Source organism: Mrakia frigida (assembly GCF_051309035.1).
Source record: "Mrakia frigida strain ATCC 22029 unplaced genomic scaffold BDY24scaffold_2, whole genome shotgun sequence".
NCBI lineage: Eukaryota > Fungi > Basidiomycota > Tremellomycetes > Cystofilobasidiales > Mrakiaceae > Mrakia > Mrakia frigida.
Window position 1 is genome coordinate 476,495 of NW_027481279.1, and position 17,978 is coordinate 494,472.

General features: G+C 55.2%; 8 protein-coding genes across 8 annotated transcripts; 4 read left to right on the forward strand and 4 right to left on the reverse strand.

Moving 5' to 3' along the window:
• Positions 1-195: 195 nt before the first annotated feature.
• BDY24DRAFT_411484 (uncharacterized protein) lies at positions 196-621 on the forward strand (the record flags this gene model as incomplete). The annotated part of the gene is made up of 1 exon (XM_076642939.1): positions 196-621. One exon carries the CDS (start codon positions 196-198, stop codon positions 619-621), a length of 426 nt encoding a protein of 141 aa, XP_076500670.1.
• Positions 622-1,114: 493 nt separating this feature from the next.
• On the forward strand, positions 1,115-2,143 carry TIM8 (protein transporter TIM8). Its single transcript, XM_076638503.1, has 4 exons — positions 1,115-1,263; positions 1,377-1,465; positions 1,578-1,627; positions 1,780-2,143. The coding sequence occupies exons 1-4, from the start codon at positions 1,222-1,224 to the stop codon at positions 1,860-1,862; spliced, it is 264 nt and encodes an 87-aa protein (XP_076500671.1). The 5' UTR covers positions 1,115-1,221; the 3' UTR covers positions 1,863-2,143.
• Positions 2,144-2,391: 248 nt separating this feature from the next.
• On the reverse strand, positions 2,392-6,441 carry BDY24DRAFT_375103 (uncharacterized protein). The gene is made up of 4 exons (XM_076638504.1): positions 5,929-6,441; positions 4,303-5,849; positions 2,839-4,224; positions 2,392-2,720 (listed from the first exon to the last, which is right to left on the reverse strand). The coding sequence occupies exons 1-4, from the start codon at positions 6,377-6,379 to the stop codon at positions 2,583-2,585; spliced, it is 3,522 nt and encodes a 1,173-aa protein (XP_076500672.1). The 5' UTR covers positions 6,380-6,441; the 3' UTR covers positions 2,392-2,582.
• Positions 6,442-9,039: 2,598 nt separating this feature from the next.
• On the reverse strand, positions 9,040-11,151 carry BDY24DRAFT_375107 (uncharacterized protein). Its single transcript, XM_076638505.1, has 10 exons — positions 10,645-11,151; positions 10,382-10,516; positions 10,219-10,288; positions 10,066-10,118; positions 9,833-9,983; positions 9,741-9,752; positions 9,556-9,673; positions 9,424-9,487; positions 9,264-9,326; positions 9,040-9,190 (listed from the first exon to the last, which is right to left on the reverse strand). The coding sequence occupies exons 1-10, from the start codon at positions 11,021-11,023 to the stop codon at positions 9,120-9,122; spliced, it is 1,116 nt and encodes a 371-aa protein (XP_076500673.1). The 5' UTR covers positions 11,024-11,151; the 3' UTR covers positions 9,040-9,119.
• Positions 11,152-12,249: 1,098 nt separating this feature from the next.
• On the reverse strand, positions 12,250-14,354 carry BDY24DRAFT_432638 (uncharacterized protein). Its single transcript, XM_076644091.1, has 4 exons — positions 14,073-14,354; positions 13,596-13,864; positions 13,187-13,424; positions 12,250-13,083 (listed from the first exon to the last, which is right to left on the reverse strand). The coding sequence occupies exons 1-4, from the start codon at positions 14,258-14,260 to the stop codon at positions 12,441-12,443; spliced, it is 1,338 nt and encodes a 445-aa protein (XP_076500674.1). The 5' UTR covers positions 14,261-14,354; the 3' UTR covers positions 12,250-12,440.
• Positions 14,355-14,721: 367 nt separating this feature from the next.
• On the forward strand, positions 14,722-16,735 carry BDY24DRAFT_368032 (uncharacterized protein; the record flags this gene model as incomplete). Its single annotated transcript, XM_076638005.1, has 3 exons — positions 14,722-15,173; positions 15,281-15,956; positions 16,211-16,735. 3 exons carry the CDS (start codon positions 14,722-14,724, stop codon positions 16,733-16,735), a joined length of 1,653 nt encoding a protein of 550 aa, XP_076500675.1.
• On the forward strand, positions 16,559-17,095 carry BDY24DRAFT_375114 (uncharacterized protein). Its single transcript, XM_076638506.1, has one exon. It carries the CDS (start codon positions 16,739-16,741, stop codon positions 16,901-16,903), a length of 165 nt encoding a protein of 54 aa, XP_076500676.1. The 5' UTR covers positions 16,559-16,738; the 3' UTR covers positions 16,904-17,095.
• On the reverse strand, positions 17,096-17,885 carry BDY24DRAFT_375115 (uncharacterized protein). The gene has a single exon (XM_076638507.1). The coding sequence runs from the start codon at positions 17,878-17,880 to the stop codon at positions 17,566-17,568; it is 315 nt and encodes a 104-aa protein (XP_076500677.1). The 5' UTR covers positions 17,881-17,885; the 3' UTR covers positions 17,096-17,565.
• Between the last annotated feature and the right edge of the window lie 93 nt (positions 17,886-17,978).

A 17,978-nucleotide genomic window follows, 5' to 3' on the forward strand; every position in this document is an offset into this window, starting at 1 on the left:
AAGGGCTGGGCTGGGGATTGAAAAAGCAAGAAGGGTCAGACCGACGAAGAAAGAGAAATCGTTCGTTCGCTGCCGTCTGTTCTTCTACAACAACACCAATCAACTCCTCAACTCTACCAAAATCCTATTTTTCTACACCCACCCACTTCCTTCGTTCGCCCCTCCTTCGTGTCTTTCTCGCCCAGCTCGAAAAGAATGAGCTCCTCCTACCAAACTTCAAGCTCAAGCTCACCGTCGACGTCCTCCTCTTCCTCGCCTTCTCCCCTCGCTTCAACCTCCTCCTCCTCCTCGTCGTCGTCCCACTACAACTTTGACGCAGCCGACAACCCTGGTCCTCTTCTCTCCCGCACCAACAACCTCATCCTCGACATCGTCGTCCCCATCGTCGCCGTCCTCCTCGTCCTGGGAGGATTCATCTTCTTTCGCCGAGCTCGGAGACAGAAAGTAAAAGCCGAGAAGGAGAGGGTCGGTTTCGTCGAAATGGGAGGAAGTCCGATACGAGGGGGTGGGAGTGGTGGGAAGGAGGACGATTTGGAGAGGGGTCTGCCAGAGATGGAGAAGGAGAGAGGAGGAGGGTGGGAGGACAGGGTGAATCGGAGGAGTCGGCAGGACTTGACCTAAGGATTCGGGGAGGAGGAGGTGGGAAGCTGAGAAGGAGAGGAAGATGAAGGACTTACTACTTGGTACTAGAACACACACACACTCTCTTTTTTCTTCTTTCTATAACGATCTTAACGAACTAATGTTTTCTCAGAGTTGTTCGAGGGAGAGAGAAGCGCTTCAACGAGACGTGATCGTCGAGTGACAGAACAAAGCGAAGGAAGGGAAATCTCGATATGCCAGGCTACCGAGTCATCTGAAGATCCGATCCCCATGGTAGAGTCGAAAGAAGTGACACCCTCCTTGGGTTTGAGAGGCAAAAGAGACGTTCAGAGGTAGGAGGGAGGGAGGTTGATGACGACCTCGAGAGGCGACCGTTTCCTTTCGCTTCTAGAGAGTTCCTGCGAGATAGAAAGCATACAGACGAAGCCAGAACATGAAGATCGATCCAGAATCCGAGATTTAACAAGAACAGTGCGAGAAAAAGCTGTTGAAGAGACGCTGTGACGGTTTGAAGTTGACCTCTCTCTTCAGCTCTCTCCTCCCTTCTCTTTCGCCCAACTCTCACTCCCTCCTTCCAAACCCCAACCCTTTCCCACCCCTCAACCTTTTCTACACACTATGTCCGCTGTTTCAGGTCTTGGATTCGACGAAGCTACGCAGGTACGTCCTCTCTTGTCCACCTATCCTTGCTCTCGGAGGCAGAGAAGGGGAAAGAAGGAGTCGGAGAGAGAGCTGACCCTCTCCTTCCTCTTGGACTTTTGGACTTCGAGCAGAAGGAGCTCACCACCTTCCTCGAGAACGAGCAGGCTAAGGCTAAGCTGCAGCAGTCCATTCATACTTTCACTTCGATGTGCTGGGATAAGTGGGTCCTGTCTCTCTGTCGGTGCGATCTCGAGGGCTAGATGAAGAATGAAGGAGCTCGAGCTGACTTTCCCTCCTCCTCCCTTCCTCCGCTTCTTCTTCGAATCGAACAGGTGCATGACCGGAACCATTTCATCTCGGTTCGCTAGGAACGAGGAGAGCTGTACGTTCTCTTTCCCCCTTTTCTCCTCCTAAAGAAGGCAGAGCCGAGCGAGAGAAGGAGCTCTTTTTGTTCAGCTCGACTTCTCTCCTTCCCTCCCTTCCTTCGACTCGAGCTCACCTTCCTCTTTCTCCTTTCGTTTGTGCTCTGCTCAGGTCTCGTCAACTGCACGGATCGATTCTTGGATACCTCGCTTCTCATCGTCAACACCATCGAGAAGCAGAGGTCGCAACAGTAGATTCAAAAGCAGCGAAACGAAATGGAAATGGACTCTTTGGATGAACGAACGTCGGACGGAGAGGATCCAGAGGGAGGAAGGAAAACATTGGAGCGTGGGTTCGGACAGCTCGAGAGAGCTTTTGAGATTGCTAGGAGGCGGGGCGTTCAGATGCTGAGGAGAGAAGGTCGTCGACGTGAGAGCGACGTGCGTGAGGAGAGTCGAGAGGGTGGGTCAGGTCGCGTTCGTTCCCGGGTTGTATTGGAGTAGAGGATCTCTCACAGTGCAGCTGGATCGAGAGGGAATATTATCCTGGGAGATTTCTCTCGTCGATTTGGGGTCTGTAGGAAATCGCTCTGCTCTTCGTGCTCCCTCGACGTCTTGCTCTTTCGCCGTGAGAAGTTGTCGCCTCCCTGCGTTCGCCAACTCTCCCCTCTCTCCAAACCATCTCCCTATACCTTGTCTGGAGTCTTTGTTCTCGCCGGAGATTGTGACAGAAGGAGCGAAAACTGAGCTCCAGAGCGAAGGGAAGAAAGCGGCGGAGGACGCGTCCTTGCTCTCCTCTCTCTTCTTCGACCTACAAAACCCGAACGAGCCATGCTAGTAATCCAAAGACAGAAACACACAAAGAAAAGACAGAGAGAATAAAACGAACAAACGAAACTACGAAATCACGAAGCCAGTAGACTACCACAAACCAAAAACAGAGATCTCCTTCCTTCGAAACCGAAACCCAACCCCCTACTTCTTCCCCTTCTTCACCGGTGCCGCCGCCTGCACGTCGTCGTCGTACACGAGCTGAGTGTAGGTGACCTTGTCCCTTTTGAGGATTTCCGTCAGAGGAGGGAGCGAGGAAGGGAGGTTGCCCATGTGGTCGAGCTGAAGCGAACGGGAAAAGGCCACGACGCGTCAGTTTGAAGTTTTCGTTTTTTTTCTTTCTTCTGGGAGGGAGAAGAAAGAGAAGGGGACGATGCTGGTGCGAGAGGGGGAAACTCACAGGTCTATCCAAAGTCTTCATGCACCCCTTCTTGGGTTTCCTTCCTCTCGTCGACCCAACCTGCTCCTCCTGCTCCTCTCCTCCCTCCACCTCCAACTCCAGAGGCTGATTCTTCCTCGCTCGAATCCAAACCAGTCCTTTGTCCCACTTCACCTCCTTCCTCGACGACCCAGAACCCGAAGCCTCTCCCCTTCCCCCAGCCGTCGTCGTCGCTTCCTCGATCCCAGCTCCTCCTCCTCTTGATCTCTTCCCTCCTCCTCCCCTCCCGCTCTTCCCGCCCGCCGTCGACTGCTTCACCGGCGAGAAGAAATCCTCCTCCTCCCCTGGTCCTCTCACATGCGTCTTCCTCTCCTCCTCCTCCTCCTCCTCTTCAGAAGACGAAAACTCCTCCCCAGCATCGAACAAAGGCTTCTTCCTCTTCTTCCCTCCCGCTGCCGTCGCTTCCCACTCCTTGCCCGCCTTCTTGACCTTCTCTCCAGGAGACGAAGGCCGCATCTCTCCGTCCTTGCGAACGACGACCTTCTCCATGGCGGAGAAGTAGACTTGGTTCTTGGTCGTGTTCATGAGGGTGAAGGATTTGAGTTGAGCGACCGACATTTCTTCTGGAGGAGGAGGATCGGAGCCGTTGGTCTTCTTGGCTCGAGAGGAGGCGGTTCGGGGAGGAGGAGCTGGTCGAGAAGAGGAGGAGGTGACGGGAGCTGGAGGTTGAGGTTCGGGTTCTCGTCGAGCTCGGAGGGAACGACCTGGGGTGGTGGACGCGTCGGTGGTGGAGGAGGCGGTTCGAGTGATGGGAGGAGGAGGAGGAGGAGGAGTAGGAGCGGTAAGGTTGGAAGATGAAGTTGTGTTGGACTTCGTTGGGGAGGACGGAATCTCGGAGAGAGGTGACGAGACCGATGGAGCTGCTGCTGCTGCTGTTGCTGGAGGAGGGGGAGGAAGAGCCGTGGAGGTTTGCTCGTTCGACGCCGACGAAGCCGAAGATGCTCGAGTCTCGTTCACCGGGGAAGGTTCCTTCGAAGACGACGACGACGATGGTTCCGACGTTGGTAGACTCTTCCCGTCCCGGAGAGAAGTGGGAGCCTTGGAGACCGAGGCTTCGACTGAGGCGAGGAAGCTCTGACCTTTCCGAGGTGAGGGAGCCGACGACGACTTGATGTTCTCCGAGAACGAGGACGACGAGGCGGACTGAGCGAAGAGGGAGGTGCTGTTGCTGGAAGATCCGAAGGGGCCGTCTCGAGCTCGGTTGAAGTGAGATGAAGGTCCAAGGGAGGAAACGAAGCTCGACGACGAAGACTTGATGGGCGAGTTCATTCGAATGGGTCCGGCTGACATCGAGGAAGGGACGGCTCGACCGTTGGCTCCTTTGACTGGGGAGACGACTCGAACGGGCTGAGTAGAGAAAAGGGAAGAAAAAAGATCAGCTCGAGGATATGGTGAGACGAGCGTTCGAAGAGAAAGAGGGCTCACCTCGCCAAGATTGGGACGTGACGGCCGAGGTGACTCCATTCTGAACGACGAGTCCATCCTGAACGACGACTCCGACTCCAACCCTCTCGCAAAGGCTCCTCCTCCAACCGAAACAGGCATCGACATCGACGAGTCTCCTCCTGCTCGTCTCACGCTCGACGTAGGTCCTCCTGTCGAAGACCAAGAGGTGAAGGTCTTGAGGGCTTGCTTGGGTCTGGCGCTGCTGCTGACGGGAGCTCTCGATGATGCTGACATCCCGATGGACGAAGACGCGTGGACTCGAGCGCTGGGTCCCTTGGGAAGCATCGAGGCTGGTTTGGGGATTCCTGAGGAGGGTTTGGGGAGTTGAGAGACGGGAGCTTTGAGAGCTGAGGTCGGAGCTGCTGGTCGAGCTTTGAGAGCTGAACTGGGTTGAGGTGGTGCTGCTCTCGATCCGAAGACGGGTCTTGAGGATGACGGAGGAGGAGGAGCGGAGGATGAAGGTGCTGGAGCAGAGGCGGTGGCTCGCAGTGCTGGTCGAGCAGTCGAGGAGGAGGGAGGAGGAGCTGCTTTCGAGCGATGGAGAGGTTGAGGAGTGATGACCCGAGCTGCCGCTGACGACGAGGGAGCTCCGAGGGCTCGTCCGTGAGATGATACGACTCGAGCTGAGGTCGTGGAGGTCGAGGTAGGCGAAGGAGTGACCCGAGCCAGCGTCCTGACGAATCCGACTCGAGGCGAAGGTCCGAGAGTCCTCGTCGACGCGTCGAGTTGTCGAGGAGGAGGTTTCGAGGCGGATCTCATCGGAGAGGGTGCTGATGTTCGAGAGACAGCAGCATCGAGTTGAGCTCTGAATCGAAGTCGAGCGACCCGATCTGCTTCCTTCTCGGCTGCTGCTGCTGCCTTCTGAGGAGATGCTCGTTTGAGGACCTTGGAAGCCGGTCGTTTCTCCGCGGGTCCAACTGGAGCGACTTTCCGAACGTGAGTAGGAGGAGTTGCGCTGGTGGACGAGGAGGCGGAGGATTGGGATTCGGTGGGTCGAAGAGGAGTAGGGGGTGCGACTTGAGTGGAAATTGACCGAGGAGTGGCGGAGGCGGGAGTGGGAGTTCCGAGGGGAGCGAGGGAGATGGACGTCGAGGAGTCTGATCCCGAGGAGGGAGGAGGAGAGAGTTCGGAAGGGGAGGAGAGGATCTGGACGACCAGAGGGATGGATCTCCTTCCTCCTGGGCCGCATCGACCGAGTTCAACGTCCTCGTCGGTGGTTTCTGACTTGGAGGGAGAGTTGGAGACCTCTGGGGCGACCGAAGAAGCGATGGACGCGTCAAGAACCTCGGCTTCGCTGTCCAAGACGGCGGCGACGACTATTTGCTGAGCGACAACGAGGGTGGAGTCCGATGGGAGATCCTGGAGGTCGACGTCCGCTTGAGGTTCGGGTTGGGACGAGTTGATGATGGGAGTCGTTGTGGGGAGTAGGATGGGAAGGGAGTGGAATGGGGTGGGAGGGGAGTCGAGGAAGGAGGTGACTGGTTTGGAGGGAGTGAGAAGAGGGACCGAGGTGGATGGAGGAGCAACTGGAAACACAAAAGAGCGAGCGAAAAGGGTGAGTTTTGGTTCGAGCAGAGAGTAAATTGATGCGATGCGACGACTCACGCTCGGGTTCCAGGGAAGCTTCCTTCTCAGGAGAGACGTCGAAGGCGATCAACTGCTCCGAAGCGGGAGGCAGGCTCGAAGCCGCGTCGACAAGAATCTCCTCTGCCGATTCAAGCTCGAGGGCACCTTCCTCCTCAACCTCGAACTCCTCGGGAGCATCCAGAGAAGCAGACACGGCAGCCTTCTCCTCCAGAGGAGCCTCTTCGACCAGCTCAAGCTCCTCGACAACCTCGACAACCTCCCGCTCGAGCTCAATAGACGGCTCGTCCTTCGCCTCTCCCCCCTCCAGGCTCGCAACGACAGCAACCTCTGGCGAAGATGCATCCTGGGTATCGACCTCCTCCAAGCCTTCGAGCTCAACGACGATGGAATCCTCCTGGATCGAAACGACGAGCTCGGGTTGTTCCTCCTCCTCAGCCTCAACGACAATTTCCTCCTCCTCCTCCTCCATCCTCGACTCTACTCCCTCCTGCAGCACCTCCTCCGCCACAGCAGCCTCTCCCTCGTTCGTAAGCTCCGCGTGAAAATGGAGAACCGCCGCCTCCTCCTGAGCTCGAGAAGAAAGCTCATCCTCCCAATCCGAATCCTCCTCCTGAGGCTCGTCGACGAAGGTAGCTTCCTCCACGAAAGTAGCGTCCTCGAGATCGTCTTCGGGTTGGAGAGCTACTTCTGAAGATGGCGGTGAGGAGAGTGTGGAGAGGAAGGGTGCGATGGCGATGGCGATAGCGAGGTGGGATGGAGAAGGGAGAGGAGAGGCGAGTCGGAGTCGGAGTTCGTCCAGAGGGAGTGGCTGCTGAGATAAGGAAGAGGGTTCGGGTTCGGAGGCGACATCTTCTACTACGTCTTGAAGAGCCAAACCCATCCAACACGAGACGAGAAAGAAAAGCGATCAGCTTCCCGGGAGGGGGAAAGAGCGGGAGTCGGGGTGTTGTTGATCGAAAGCAAGCTCACCTCCTTCCTCCTCCTCCTCCTCCTCCTCCTGCTGTTCCTGCTCAACAACCTCGTCGAACGACTCATCCACACCCCGCTCCACCTGATCCTTCAGCGTAGAAGTACAGTCCATATACGAAGCCTCGTCTTCGTCTCTTTCCGAGTCGGCGTCTCCATCGTAAGCGGGAGAGGAAGGAGGGTTGTTGGGTTGGAGGAGGGAAGGGAGAGCTCGATAGGCTGGTGGTGCTGGTGTTGTTCGAGTTGAAAGGTCTGGAGATCAAACGAGGGGTAGGGCAGAACGTTAGCGATTGGATGGATGGGAGGGGGAGTAGCAAGGAGGAACCGGGGACGAACGTATAGAAGATGGTCGACGAGAAGGAGACGACTCTGGTGTTGATGGATCTTCCTCCTCCTCCTCTTCGTTCCCGCTTTCTATCCGAGGGCCATCTTCTTGTTCTAAGATTTCTACAGCTTCAGAAGAAAGCCAAAAAGCCTGTCAGCTCTCTCAACTTAGAAAACCTCCTCTCTCGTTCCCCTTATCGAGTCTCTAAAATCCCAAACTGACCTCCTTGTTGTTCCCTCTCTTCATCCCCTTCCTTCCTCTCAACTCTATCCCTACCCTCCCCTTCCAAACCCCAATGGATAGTCTGTCGTCTATGAAATTCCCTTGAATCCCTTCTTCTCACTTTCTGCAAGAACCGTCGTTCGGGAGTCTTTTGAGGACCAAAGTTGACGCGGGAAGGGTTGAAGTCGGAATCGTCGCCTGAGGTCTCGAGGACCGAGGAGGAGGAAACGTCCGTGTCCGTGGAAGAAGCCTCGCCGTCCGAGGGAGAGTGGGCAAAGGTAGAGGAAGAGGAGGCGATGGGAGAGGTCGTAGGTGTGCCCATCGAGAGAAGGAGGGCGGGGGGAGAAGCGGAAGGGAAGGAAAGGGAGGAGGAGGTTGGGTTGGGACGAGGAGGTGAATCGCGGTTGTTTTTCGTTTTCTCCCCTTTGCTTTTTTTTAATGTTCCCTCTCGCTCGTCTGATCGCAAAGAAGGACTTCCATGATAAGACCATAAATAAGTAGAACCAGCAGAGTATCCGAAAACTGATCCAAAAACGGGAAAAAAAAAAGCAATGAGCGAGCGAGGAGAGGAAAAAGGGAGAAGAGAGAGAGAGAGAGGGAAAACAACAAAGCAGTTGCTCCTCCTCCCTTCCGCGGGAATCGTTGAATGAAAAAAAAAATGCAAGAGGTATGAGGATTGGGAAAGTAGGAGGGGAGGTGGAAGGGTACGGCGTGGGCAGAGTGGAGCAAAAGGAGAGGGAGGGGCGGGGGGATGATTTTCGAGCGTGCGGCGACGCGGCTCGTCTAGTTGGTACAGCAGAGAAAGAAAAGAAAAAGCTGAGAGCATCTACAAAGGGAAGAAGGAAAACGACTTCTATTCTGAAGAAGGGTCGACGGGAAGACCCTGGGTGGCGAGGTAGGCTCGAACTTGGTCGACGACGAACTCGGTGGAGATGGGGATGATGTTGCCTCCGTTGGACTGCTTGTCTGCAGGGTTTGAAACGAGGTTGCGAGTCAGTGAGACGGAACTAGAAGAGATGGGAGGGTTCAAAGGACGAACAAGACTCGGTCTCCTTCCAGTTGTACAGCTTGTCCTTGTGTACGACGTGATGAGCGTGTCCGAAACCTTCAGAGAGCTGGAGGCGAGAAAAGAGATGAGAGGTCATCAGCAGTGGGACTTAGGGCTGAAGTAGAAGTAGATAGGTAAGACTCACCATCTCGGAGTCGTCTGAAGAGGGAAGGAAACAGCCGAGGTCAGTTTCGGAAGACGGACGACGCGAAGGAAAGAGAGGACAGAGAGAAGACCCACGAGTGTAGTGCCCAGGCTCGAAGAACTCAAAGATCGCACTTCCAGGCTTCATCCAAAGCTGATGACTCTGCTGAGGAGTTCGAACACTCAGGAGAACCTGCGAAAGAGAGGCAGAAAGGCGAGTCAGCGATGAAGGTCGAGCGGGTCGAGAAGAAAGAAACTCGAACTCACGTCCGTCTTCATCAAGAGCTGCAGCATCGCTCGTCGATCGAGACTCTCCTGCTTGACAACGTAAACATCGACCTTCTTGTAGTAGTCAGGGTCTCGCTCCAGGGCGGAGAGGGTAGCGACGAGTCGGTCGTGCTCGTCGGGAGTGAGGTGAGCGGATCCGGCGGTTTCTTGTCTGGAGAGTTGAAGAAGCGAAGAGGTCAGGCCTGAGCTCCGTTGAAGAGGGGGAGAGATGAAAGATTACCGGTTGATGTAGGTGATGACCTTTCGTCCAGCGTCTCGGAACTGGTGGTCGTCGGTGATACCGAGTCCTGGAGGAGAGCAGAGAAGGGAGGTCAGCTTCGAGATCAAGCGACGGGAGATGAAAACGAGAGGTCAACTCACGCTTCATGACCGAGTATCGAACAGGCTCGAACCATCCGAAGGGAGAAGGCTGAAGGAGAACATCTAAATATCAAGGCGGAGAGGTGGTCAGCTCACGGTCGAAACGAGCTCGAAGGACGAAGTCGTGAGCTTCGACGAGACGTTGTGAGAAAGCACCCACCAGCAGTCATCTTGTTCCACTTCTTGGCCTCGATTCCGTTCTTTCCTCCATCTCGATGGTAGTTCTGACGATCCGACGAAAAGGGAGAATCAGCAACGGTTCGAAAGGGCAAAAGGAACAGACGCGACTCACTCCTCGGTCAATGAGGACGATCTGATCAAAGACGTAGATGTTGGCTTCACGAGCTCGCTCCTCCCAATGAGTCTTGTCCTCCCAGGTAGTCGATGGAAGAGCGGTGTTCATGAACCAGCTGCGAAGAAGAAGGAGGGAGAGGTGAGCTCGAGCCGAAGGCAAAGATGAAGGTCCAGAGGACGTACGTGTTCATTCCACTGCAAGGGAAGAAAGCAGGAAAGAGTCAAGTCAGCCAACCGAGAGCAGAAGAGAGAGAATTGGTAGAGTATGAGCTCACGCTGGGTCCTTCCAGTTGGTAGTGTGAGGGAAGATGAATCGAGTCGGGAAGACGACGTCCTGAGTTCGACCCGAGTGGATAGCTTCCGGAGTAGAAGCAAGGACCTTCCAGGCTCCGACAAAGTTCTCGACGATGAGATGGAAGTAGTGAGCTGAACGAGAAAAGCGAAATCGGAAGGGCAGAGAGGTCAGCTGGAAATATCAAAGGGGAACGAAGGTTCGAATCAAACCCACGGAGGAGACCTCGCTTTCCAGCATCGTTGAAGAAGAAGGTGGTTCCACCAAGTCTAAAGAGGGAAAAGGAAGGTATGAATGGTCAGCTTCGAGCTCAAGTCGTGAAGGTAAAGGAGGAGGAGGAGGAGGAGGAGGAGGAGAAGTCGAGCTCACCTCGCGATTCCGTTTCCCCTCGTTCCGAACAAAGCGTTTCCCTCCTCGACCGAGATGACCTTGTATCGATCTAGAGCAAGCCACAAAGACGGAAAGGAAGGCCTGTCAGCTCTCAGAAGCTCACGACTGTCGAGCGAGGACCAAAGAACGACGTGGGTCTCACCTGTTTTGGCAGGACCTCGATGTCCACTATCCTCCTCCTCTCCACTGAGCATCCTCGTGATCTGCGGCAGAGAATCCGGATCGTTGGTGATAGCGAGCAGAACTCCCTGGTAGACGTAGAGGTTCGAGAGCATCACTGCGAGGCGATGGGAGAAGAAGGAAGGAGAAGTTAGCTTTGGACAGAAACCCTCGAGCTCAACTCTCCATTCGTTCGTCCGCCCTTCCCTTTCAGCTCTCGACCGTACAAAACTGTCGAGGACTCACTGAAACCAGGAATACCACGTTCGAACTTGGTCTGCGAGAGGATCAAGCTGCCTCCGAGGGTGAGATCGTCCTCCTTCATTCCATAGGCCTCCTGCTTTGAATCTCCATCCCAAACGAGTCCAACCGCCTTCCTGATGACCTTCCTCGGCGAGAGATTCGTTGGGATGGCAGGCATCACTCGTTTCGCTGCTGGTTCCGTGTCCGAGAGGTTCTTGGGAGCTACGTAGTTGGGTGAAGAGGTGTGGTGATTAGGTCGATGGAAGTGGTCTTCCTCCTTCTCTCCATCGGTAAAGACGAAGTAGGCGACGACGAGGAGGAAGACGAGCAGGATCTGAAGTCCTCTGCGACGACGGAAGATGGCGAATCTGAAGCCAGCCATGAAGGGAGAGGGATGAGAAATGGGGGGATGAGGAAAAAGGAAGGAAGGAAGGAGGAGAACGTGGTGGTTTGAAGGTAGAATCTTGAAAGGAGAAGGAGGGAGGAGAGAAGAAGCTCTTGAACTTTGTCGAGCGCAAAGGTGTCTCAACGTCCTCCCCCCCACCGGCTGAAGCTCTAAAGCTTCTCCCGATCCGTCAAACATACCTTATAGCAAAGCTGTATCTCTCGAGTACGAAGTATTTATACCTCCCTCCCAAGCAGGAGAGAGGGAGAGAGCTGCTCGACTCCTTCCTCGTTCGGCGAGCTCGAGATCTCCCCCGCCCTCGTCGCCGGAATCGAACGCCACCTCGTCTCTTCCTCCCTTGCTCTCGGGTTCCCACGTCTCAGGTCCAGGCTTCGAGGACGATCAAAGGGCGCAGAGACGAGCGCTCGCTCATCAAAGCTGCTCGTAGACCGTTCCTTTTTTCAGCCCAGCTCTCGCGTTTTCTTCAGCCCGAACCCCCTATCTCCTCGAACCCCTGAAGAGCGTCGATTGATAACGAGAGATAAGATCTCGGTCAAACAGATCTTCTCGCGGCACTCTTCTCTCTCTCTCTCTCCCTCTCTCTCCCTCACCTGTTGCTACATCTCGTGACGCCTATCTCTCTACCATCACTCAACAATGCTCGCCTCTCTCACCTCTCTCCTCTCCTCTTCACTTTCTCCGTCCTCCCTCGACGGAACCAAACAATCTTTGGTTCTCGCTCTCTCTCTCCCTCACATCTTCCCTCCCTTCAACAGCATGCAGCGCGTTCAGATTCCTCTCGTCTTCGATGCTCGGCCACGAATGGACAGAGCTTCAAGTCCAAGGCCGAACAAGAAAAAACAGTCTGTTCGCTGCCGCAAACTCAAAACGATCCAACGCGTCCGAATCCGTCGAGTGCTTCCAAGTCCTTTTTTTAATGAATAATGAAGAGCTTGCTCGATACGAAGAAGTGAGTATGTCTCGTACCCCCTGTATGTACTTCGAGGGTGCTCATGCGTGGGATCGAAGTTTTGTAGCAGCTTTTGAGCGCACAGAAGAAGCTCCGAGGAGACGAAACGAACGACGCGTCGTCTTGCCTCCCCTCGCGTTGGACTCTCTCCTTCGGAAGGCAGTGAGAGATCAGAGAACAAGCCGGAAAGCAGTAGTACATCGTACATAATTCTTAGAGCCCCGATAAGCTGAGAAGAAGATACAGAATCGAAGGCAGGGAAAGAGACGCGGTGGCAAGGAGGTGACGCAAAAGGTGTAATAAGAGAGACAGAGCACGAAGAAGGACAGAGAGAGAGAGAGAAAAACGATCCCGGAAGGGCGACTGTTTACAGAGAGAAACAAGAATACAGCGATACGAAACAAGTAAAGTAGAAAGAGGCAAGCGCAGATACGACCTCTTTCCTTACTTCTCATCCACCTCCATCTTCCCCTCCCCATCATCCTCCCAAGGTTTCCTCTCACCTTCCTCCTGCATCATCATCCCCCCAAACATCCCCACCCCTCCTCCCATCTCCAAAAACGGACTCCCCAACCCATTCTCCAGCTCGTTGTTCTTCGCCGCCGACCCCCAACCTCCCACCCGAGGCGGAAGCGGGATCGAAAGGGGTGCTGGAGGCTGGAACGACAGACGAGTTCGTTTGCGTTCTCCTCCTCCTGCGACGAGGATGGGTCCGGAGGGGAGGGAGGAAGAGGGAGGGTTGGGAAGAGGAGCGACGAGGGTAGTGGGTGAGATGGACCCGTCCGAGTAAGGTGTTGAGGAGGTCGAGGAGGAGGAGGAGACGTAAGCTGAGTTTGGTGTTGGGTTGGGCGTGATGGTTGAGTTTGGAGTGGGTTTCGGTGGGGAGGAAACGAGGTTGAGGGAGAGAGAGGACGCGTGGGAGATGGAGCGGGAGAGACGAGGTTTGAGGGGTTTGATGAGTCTCGTAGCGGGTGGCTCGTGGGTTGATGAGGTGGTAGAGGAGGATTCTGGGATGGGATTTGGAGTTGGATTTTGAGCGAGAGAGGAGAGGGAGGCTGAGGAGGAGAGGACGGCTGCTCGGACGTAGCTGAGGGAGGGAACGGGAACGCGACGAGGAGGTGAGAACAAAAACGAGTCAGCATCAAGCGAGTGGAGGTTGAAAGGAACGGAACGGGTGTTTGTGAACTCACGGGTTCACATTCCCCGCAGAACTCGTACTCCTCTTTAGCATCGTCGAAGGACGAAGGGACGTCCGTCTCGTCGAAGAAACCGAAGCTGTGGAGCTCGGAGGACCCATCGACGACGACGAGCCTGAACAGGAAACGGTGGTCGTGGTGGTGATGGTGGTGACGTTGGAAGAGAGGGAGGTCGACGAGGTGGTAGAGGTTCGAAGAGCTGAAGGACTCATTTGAGGTACAGGAGGAGGATCTGAGAGGGAGGGAAGGGAGTTGAATGCGGTGGGTGTTCGATCGAGCGTCAGCTTCGATTCGACTCCACAAAGGCTCCGTCGTTTTCGTTATTTTTGCCAACCTTCCTGCTGGAATAGTATGTATAGGTCGTTCGAGCTGCTTCTAAAAGATGAGGAAAGCGAAAACTCACTGTAGGTCCTCGTCTTCCGGGAAGGGATCTCCGCCCCGAGCTCAAGCTTCCTTCCTCCTCCAGCTCCACCTGCAGGTGGTGCTACCTCGAGAGGAGACGGAGCGCTCATGACATAGTCCCCTTGGAACGCTGGGAAGGAGGTGGAGTGGGAAGGTTTGTAGGCTGGTTGGTTGTGGAGGGCGAAGAGGTTGGAAGAGGAGGAGGAGGAAGCTGAAAGGCTGGGTTGGTTGGAGGAGCGGGTGGTGTTGGATTGGAGTTTGGCGGAGAGGCTGGGAGAGTAAGATCGAACGAGGGAGTATAGATAGAAGGAGAAGAGGAGAGGCAAGGAGGGAAAGAGTCAGATCTTTACGTTCCTCAGAAGATGTCTCGTAAATGAGGGCAAGGACGCGTCGCCACTTTAACTTTCCTTCCCTTCCCTTCCCTTCCCGCCCTCTCCACCTCTCCTCCTTCTCCTACAGAGATCGCTTAAAAACTTACCTGATGATCTTCCCCGTCGCCTTGGATCCGTTCGGTAGCAAACTCAAGAAATCCATCGATCCTTGACGAGTGAGAGCTGGTCTTGAATCGTCTTCGACCTTCCTCCCTGCTGCTCGGAGAGGGTTCGAAGGGACGCGAAGAGGTCCTAGATCGTGAGAAGGGAGAGGAGTCTGGAGGTCCGTGGTCATCGTCTCTAAGAAGGAGGGACTGTGTGCTCTTAAAAGAAGAAAGAAAGAGAGAGGGGTGGGTGCTTGGTGATGGTTTGAAGAGAAGAAGGGAAGGTCAGGTCGCGTTGATCTTCCTTTCCCTGCGCAGAGCTCACTTTGACTCCCTTTCCTCTTCTTGACTTCCAACGACGACCACGAACGACGAATTTCCTCTTCTCTTGTACTTGTCTACTATCGACTGCTCCATCCTATAAGCCCCGAGTGGGATTCTTCGTTGTTGTGAGTGAAGGGACCTGTTTGATTGCTCTCGTTCCTCGCTCCTTCCCCCCCGTCCCTTCCCTTTGTTGATTGACTCACTCACTTTGCTTCCCTCCCTTTGTTCGACAGATTCGGCACCACTCTTCTTCCTCGCCTTTAACTCTCAGCTGGATCAGGTTTTCGCCCTTCTTCGCCTTTGCTCTCTCGACGAGCCTCTTGAAATCATGTCCTCCTCCTCGCCTTCAGCTCGACCTTCCTCCTCCGCCTCCTCCTCCTCCCTTCGAACTTTCGCCTCCTCCTCCAGATCTCCCATCATCCCATCCCGAGCAGATTCTCTCAACTCACCACCTCCTTCACCTCTCATCCCTCCTCCTCCTCCTTCTCCTACAACTTCAACGACCTCGTTCCAAACAACGAACCTCAGCCTTCAAACGTCAGACAAGGATCTCGTAGGAGTAAACACAGTCTACTCGTTGGGTCAAGCGGGAGAGAGGTTGGAGAGGGAAGAGAGGCTCAAGAAGAAAGGGAACTGGGACGAGGAGAGGGAGTTGGAGGAAGTTTTGCAGGAAATAGGAGCTGGATTCGACGATGGAGAGTTCAGGCTCGGAGGTCCCCTCGCCGCTCCTCTCAGTAGGACTGGTTCCAAGAAGGACAAGCTTTTGATCGTACTAGGACTGTGAGTAGTCGGTTTCTACATCGGCTTTCGTTCGAGAAAAATTATGAGCGGCAACTGACCTTCCGAAATGAATTGCTCTCGGTCGTCTCTCCTCTCCTCTCTTTCAGCCCTCTTCCTGCTCCTTTCCAACCTCCAACCCCCTCTTCCCTTCCCACACCCACCACCACCACCACCACTCCCTCCTCACCTCTCCCACCTCTCCCTTCCTCTGCATCCCTCCAACGAAGACCTTCCTCACCCCTTCGATCAACCACCAAACTGCCTACTCCTACCTTCAACCGTCGACCTTCCCTCCCTCCCGCGGGACCTCCAGGGAGCTCGAACGCCAAAGGTCCTCTCTCCCCTACGTCCCTCGAGAAACCAACCAACGGATTCAGTCACAGTCGACGAACCTCGCTCAATCTAGGCTTCGGGATCGCCATTCATCTGGGAGGGAACTCAAGTGCTTCCCTCTCATCTCCAAACGGTTCCTCGTCGCCAAACAACCCTCCTCCCATTTCTCCCAGAGTCACCTTCCACAACAACACCTCCAGCCATCCACCTTCCTCCTCTTCTTCTTCGACTCCCTCCCTCGGAGCTCGCTCAGCAGCATCAGCAGGGAACGGAACGACGTCCGTTCCCTCCTCCCTCGCCGCGTCCATGTCGAGCTTCTCCTTCGGAGCCTCGTCTTCCTCCTCCTCGTCGCAGTCCAAACCCAGACGAGGACTCGTAGGCTCAGCTTCCTCGTCGAGCTTGAGGGACCAGGATCCTCTTTCCGCTCCTTCAGCAGCTCCAGCAACCAAGGTCGGCAAGAGTGGATCCAAGCGCGACCTGGCGGGGTTCCTGGGCCGAAGGAGAGGAGAAGGAGAAGGGCATGCGATTGGAAGGTCGGTCAGCAGTAGTGGTGGAGCGGATTCGCATGAGCATGGGCATAGAGATAAGTGAGTTGCTTGTTGTTTTACGTTTTCGAGGGAGGAGAAGGTCGTCGGGTCGGGAGGAAAGGGAACAAGGTTTCTTGAGCTGACCCGACGCGTTCGACTTTTTGTTTTTGTTTGCAGATCGCCGTCGATGTTCCCTCTTCAGTCCCTCCTCAAGCAGACTTTTACTTCTTCGTCTTCTTCGTCATCTTCGTCGGCGTCTACTCCTTTTCTTCAACCTCAACAACAACAGGCCTCCAACGCGCCAACGCCTCTCCGTGCTCTCTCCCCAAGTCCCGAGCGCCTCCCATCTCCTTCAGCATCACCAACTCCTCCGCCACCTCCAGCACCACCTCGCACACCCACTCCAACCCAACAAGCTCCCACTGCCGCTCCCGCTCCTCCTTCAACCCACCTCCTCGCCTCCGCCCTCCGGATCGAACGTCTCCTCTCCCCCAACCCTTCAGCCCTAGCTCTTGCTGCTGCCAACCCAACGCACGAGCTTCATCTCGCCGATCTTCCTTCCTCTCCAACCCTTCCTTCCTGCACCACCACCTCCTCCTCCTCAACAGCACCCTACTCAACGATCTTCCACCACCCGACCTTCTCGCCCTACCACTCCTCTCCCCAACCCACCACCTCCACCCCCTCCACCCTCACCGATAGCGAATGGATCTCCAATTGGATCCTCACCGGCCTAGGCTCCCCTGCCGAGGAACTCTCTCGTCGCGTGAGAGACGAACGCCGTCGTCGTCCGTTCTGGAACGGACCGTCACCTTCCCTTCCTCAGAACAAAGGCGAAGGCGAACGGAACCTCACCATCTCCTCGCCTAGCCGGTCCTCCTCCACTTCCACCGCCGGAGGACGCGACGGCGAGGAGTCCTCAGGGGAGGAAAGCGGAACGTTGGCTACGCCTTCGACGTCGTCGCCTTCGTTTGATCAGGTCCAGCAAGGGAACGGGAACGAGAGTGGGCAGGTTGGGATGGGTGGGAGGGAGTTGAGGGTTTGGGAGGAAAAGCAGAGTTTGTTGAAGGGGAGGAGGGTAGGAGGCGAGGAGGAAGCTGGGTGGAGAGAGGAAGAGGAGCGGGAAGGGGAGAGGGAACGAGAGAGGGCGGAGAGGGAGTTGATGGTGAGACTGGGAGGCGGTGGTAGTGCGGAGAGGGGCAGTAGTAAGGTGAGGATCAACTTGGTGCCGGCTAGTCCTGGTGGGGGAGCTGGGAATCGGTTCTAGGTTTGAGGAACGAACGCGCTGGTTTCGGTTGGTTCGTTTCGGCACTCTCTTGTACTTCTCAGCTTGCATTACTTCCTTTTCTTGGATCCTCTCTCTCTTCCCCTTTATCTACTTTTTCCTTCGCATGCTTGCTTCACTTCACTTCCTTCACTCCCGTTCGTTTTTTGCTTTCGTCTTGCTCTCGTCCCGTCGCGTCTCCCTCCTTTCCTCTTCCTTCTCCCTCGCACGCACTTTTCTTCTTTGTAACCACCACTCTAGCACGAACTCACACACCCAGCATTTTTTCTATTGTCACAGCACGCTTTCGAACTTTCCTTATCACTTTATCCTTCTCGGTCGACTCTTCAGTCCCGTTGTCCTTTTTTTGCGGTCTCGTTTGACTCTTTTTTCTTGTACGCTGTTGCTTTGCCTCTTCTGACCTCTGCATCGACGTGGTTTTTGAGATCTTTCTTGGTTGGTTCATGCGAGTCTCACTGGAATGAAACTCGAGCTCTCGACGACGCGGCTGAGGGAAGGGCGTCGACGCGTTGGTTCCGCTTCTCGATCGAGGAGCATTCTCTACGGACCCGCCTGTTAACATTTTGAGTAAATTTCCCCGGCATGTCTTCTCCTCAGGTGTTCGAAATATGAGACGCGAACGCAGCAGAAGAGAAAGAGAGGACACATCGACCCACATCG

What these genes read in the sequence shown, in the direction of transcription:
- TIM8 (XM_076638503.1), top strand. Translation starts at nt 1,222, where the DNA reads ATGTCCGCTGTTTCAGGTCTTGGATTCGACGAAGCTACGCAG. An exon ending in GATTCGACGAAGCTACGCAG is followed by an intron (nt 1,264 to 1,376) that starts GTACGTCCTCTC and finishes GACTTCGAGCAG; the next exon opens with AAGGAGCTCACCACCTTCCT. An exon ending in CGCTAGGAACGAGGAGAGCT is followed by an intron (nt 1,628 to 1,779) that starts GTACGTTCTCTT and finishes TGCTCTGCTCAG; the next exon opens with GTCTCGTCAACTGCACGGAT.
- BDY24DRAFT_375103 (XM_076638504.1), bottom strand. Translation starts at nt 6,379, where the DNA reads ATGGAGGAGGAGGAGGAGGAAATTGTCGTTGAGGCTGAGGAGGAGGAA. An exon ending in AGCTTCCCTGGAACCCGAGC is followed by an intron (nt 5,850 to 5,928) that starts GTGAGTCGTCGC and finishes TTGTGTTTCCAG; the next exon opens with TTGCTCCTCCATCCACCTCG. An exon ending in TGAAGACTTTGGATAGACCT is followed by an intron (nt 2,721 to 2,838) that starts GTGAGTTTCCCC and finishes CGTTCGCTTCAG; the next exon opens with CTCGACCACATGGGCAACCT.
- BDY24DRAFT_375107 (XM_076638505.1), bottom strand. Translation starts at nt 11,023, where the DNA reads ATGGCTGGCTTCAGATTCGCCATCTTCCGTCGTCGCAGAGGACTTCAG. An exon ending in TCGAGGTCCTGCCAAAACAG is followed by an intron (nt 10,289 to 10,381) that starts GTGAGACCCACG and finishes GGCTTGCTCTAG; the next exon opens with ATCGATACAAGGTCATCTCG. An exon ending in TCGATACTCGGTCATGAAGC is followed by an intron (nt 9,191 to 9,263) that starts GTGAGTTGACCT and finishes GCTCTCCTCCAG; the next exon opens with GACTCGGTATCACCGACGAC.
- BDY24DRAFT_432638 (XM_076644091.1), bottom strand. Translation starts at nt 14,260, where the DNA reads ATGACCACGGACCTCCAGACTCCTCTCCCTTCTCACGATCTAGGACCT. An exon ending in GCGACGGGGAAGATCATCAG is followed by an intron (nt 13,865 to 14,072) that starts GTAAGTTTTTAA and finishes TTACTCTCCCAG; the next exon opens with CCTCTCCGCCAAACTCCAAT. An exon ending in CCGGAAGACGAGGACCTACA is followed by an intron (nt 13,425 to 13,595) that starts GTGAGTTTTCGC and finishes CCTCCCTCTCAG; the next exon opens with ATCCTCCTCCTGTACCTCAA.
- BDY24DRAFT_375114 (XM_076638506.1), top strand. Translation starts at nt 16,739, where the DNA reads ATGGATCTCCAATTGGATCCTCACCGGCCTAGGCTCCCCTGCCGAGGA.
- BDY24DRAFT_375115 (XM_076638507.1), bottom strand. Translation starts at nt 17,880, where the DNA reads ATGTTAACAGGCGGGTCCGTAGAGAATGCTCCTCGATCGAGAAGCGGA.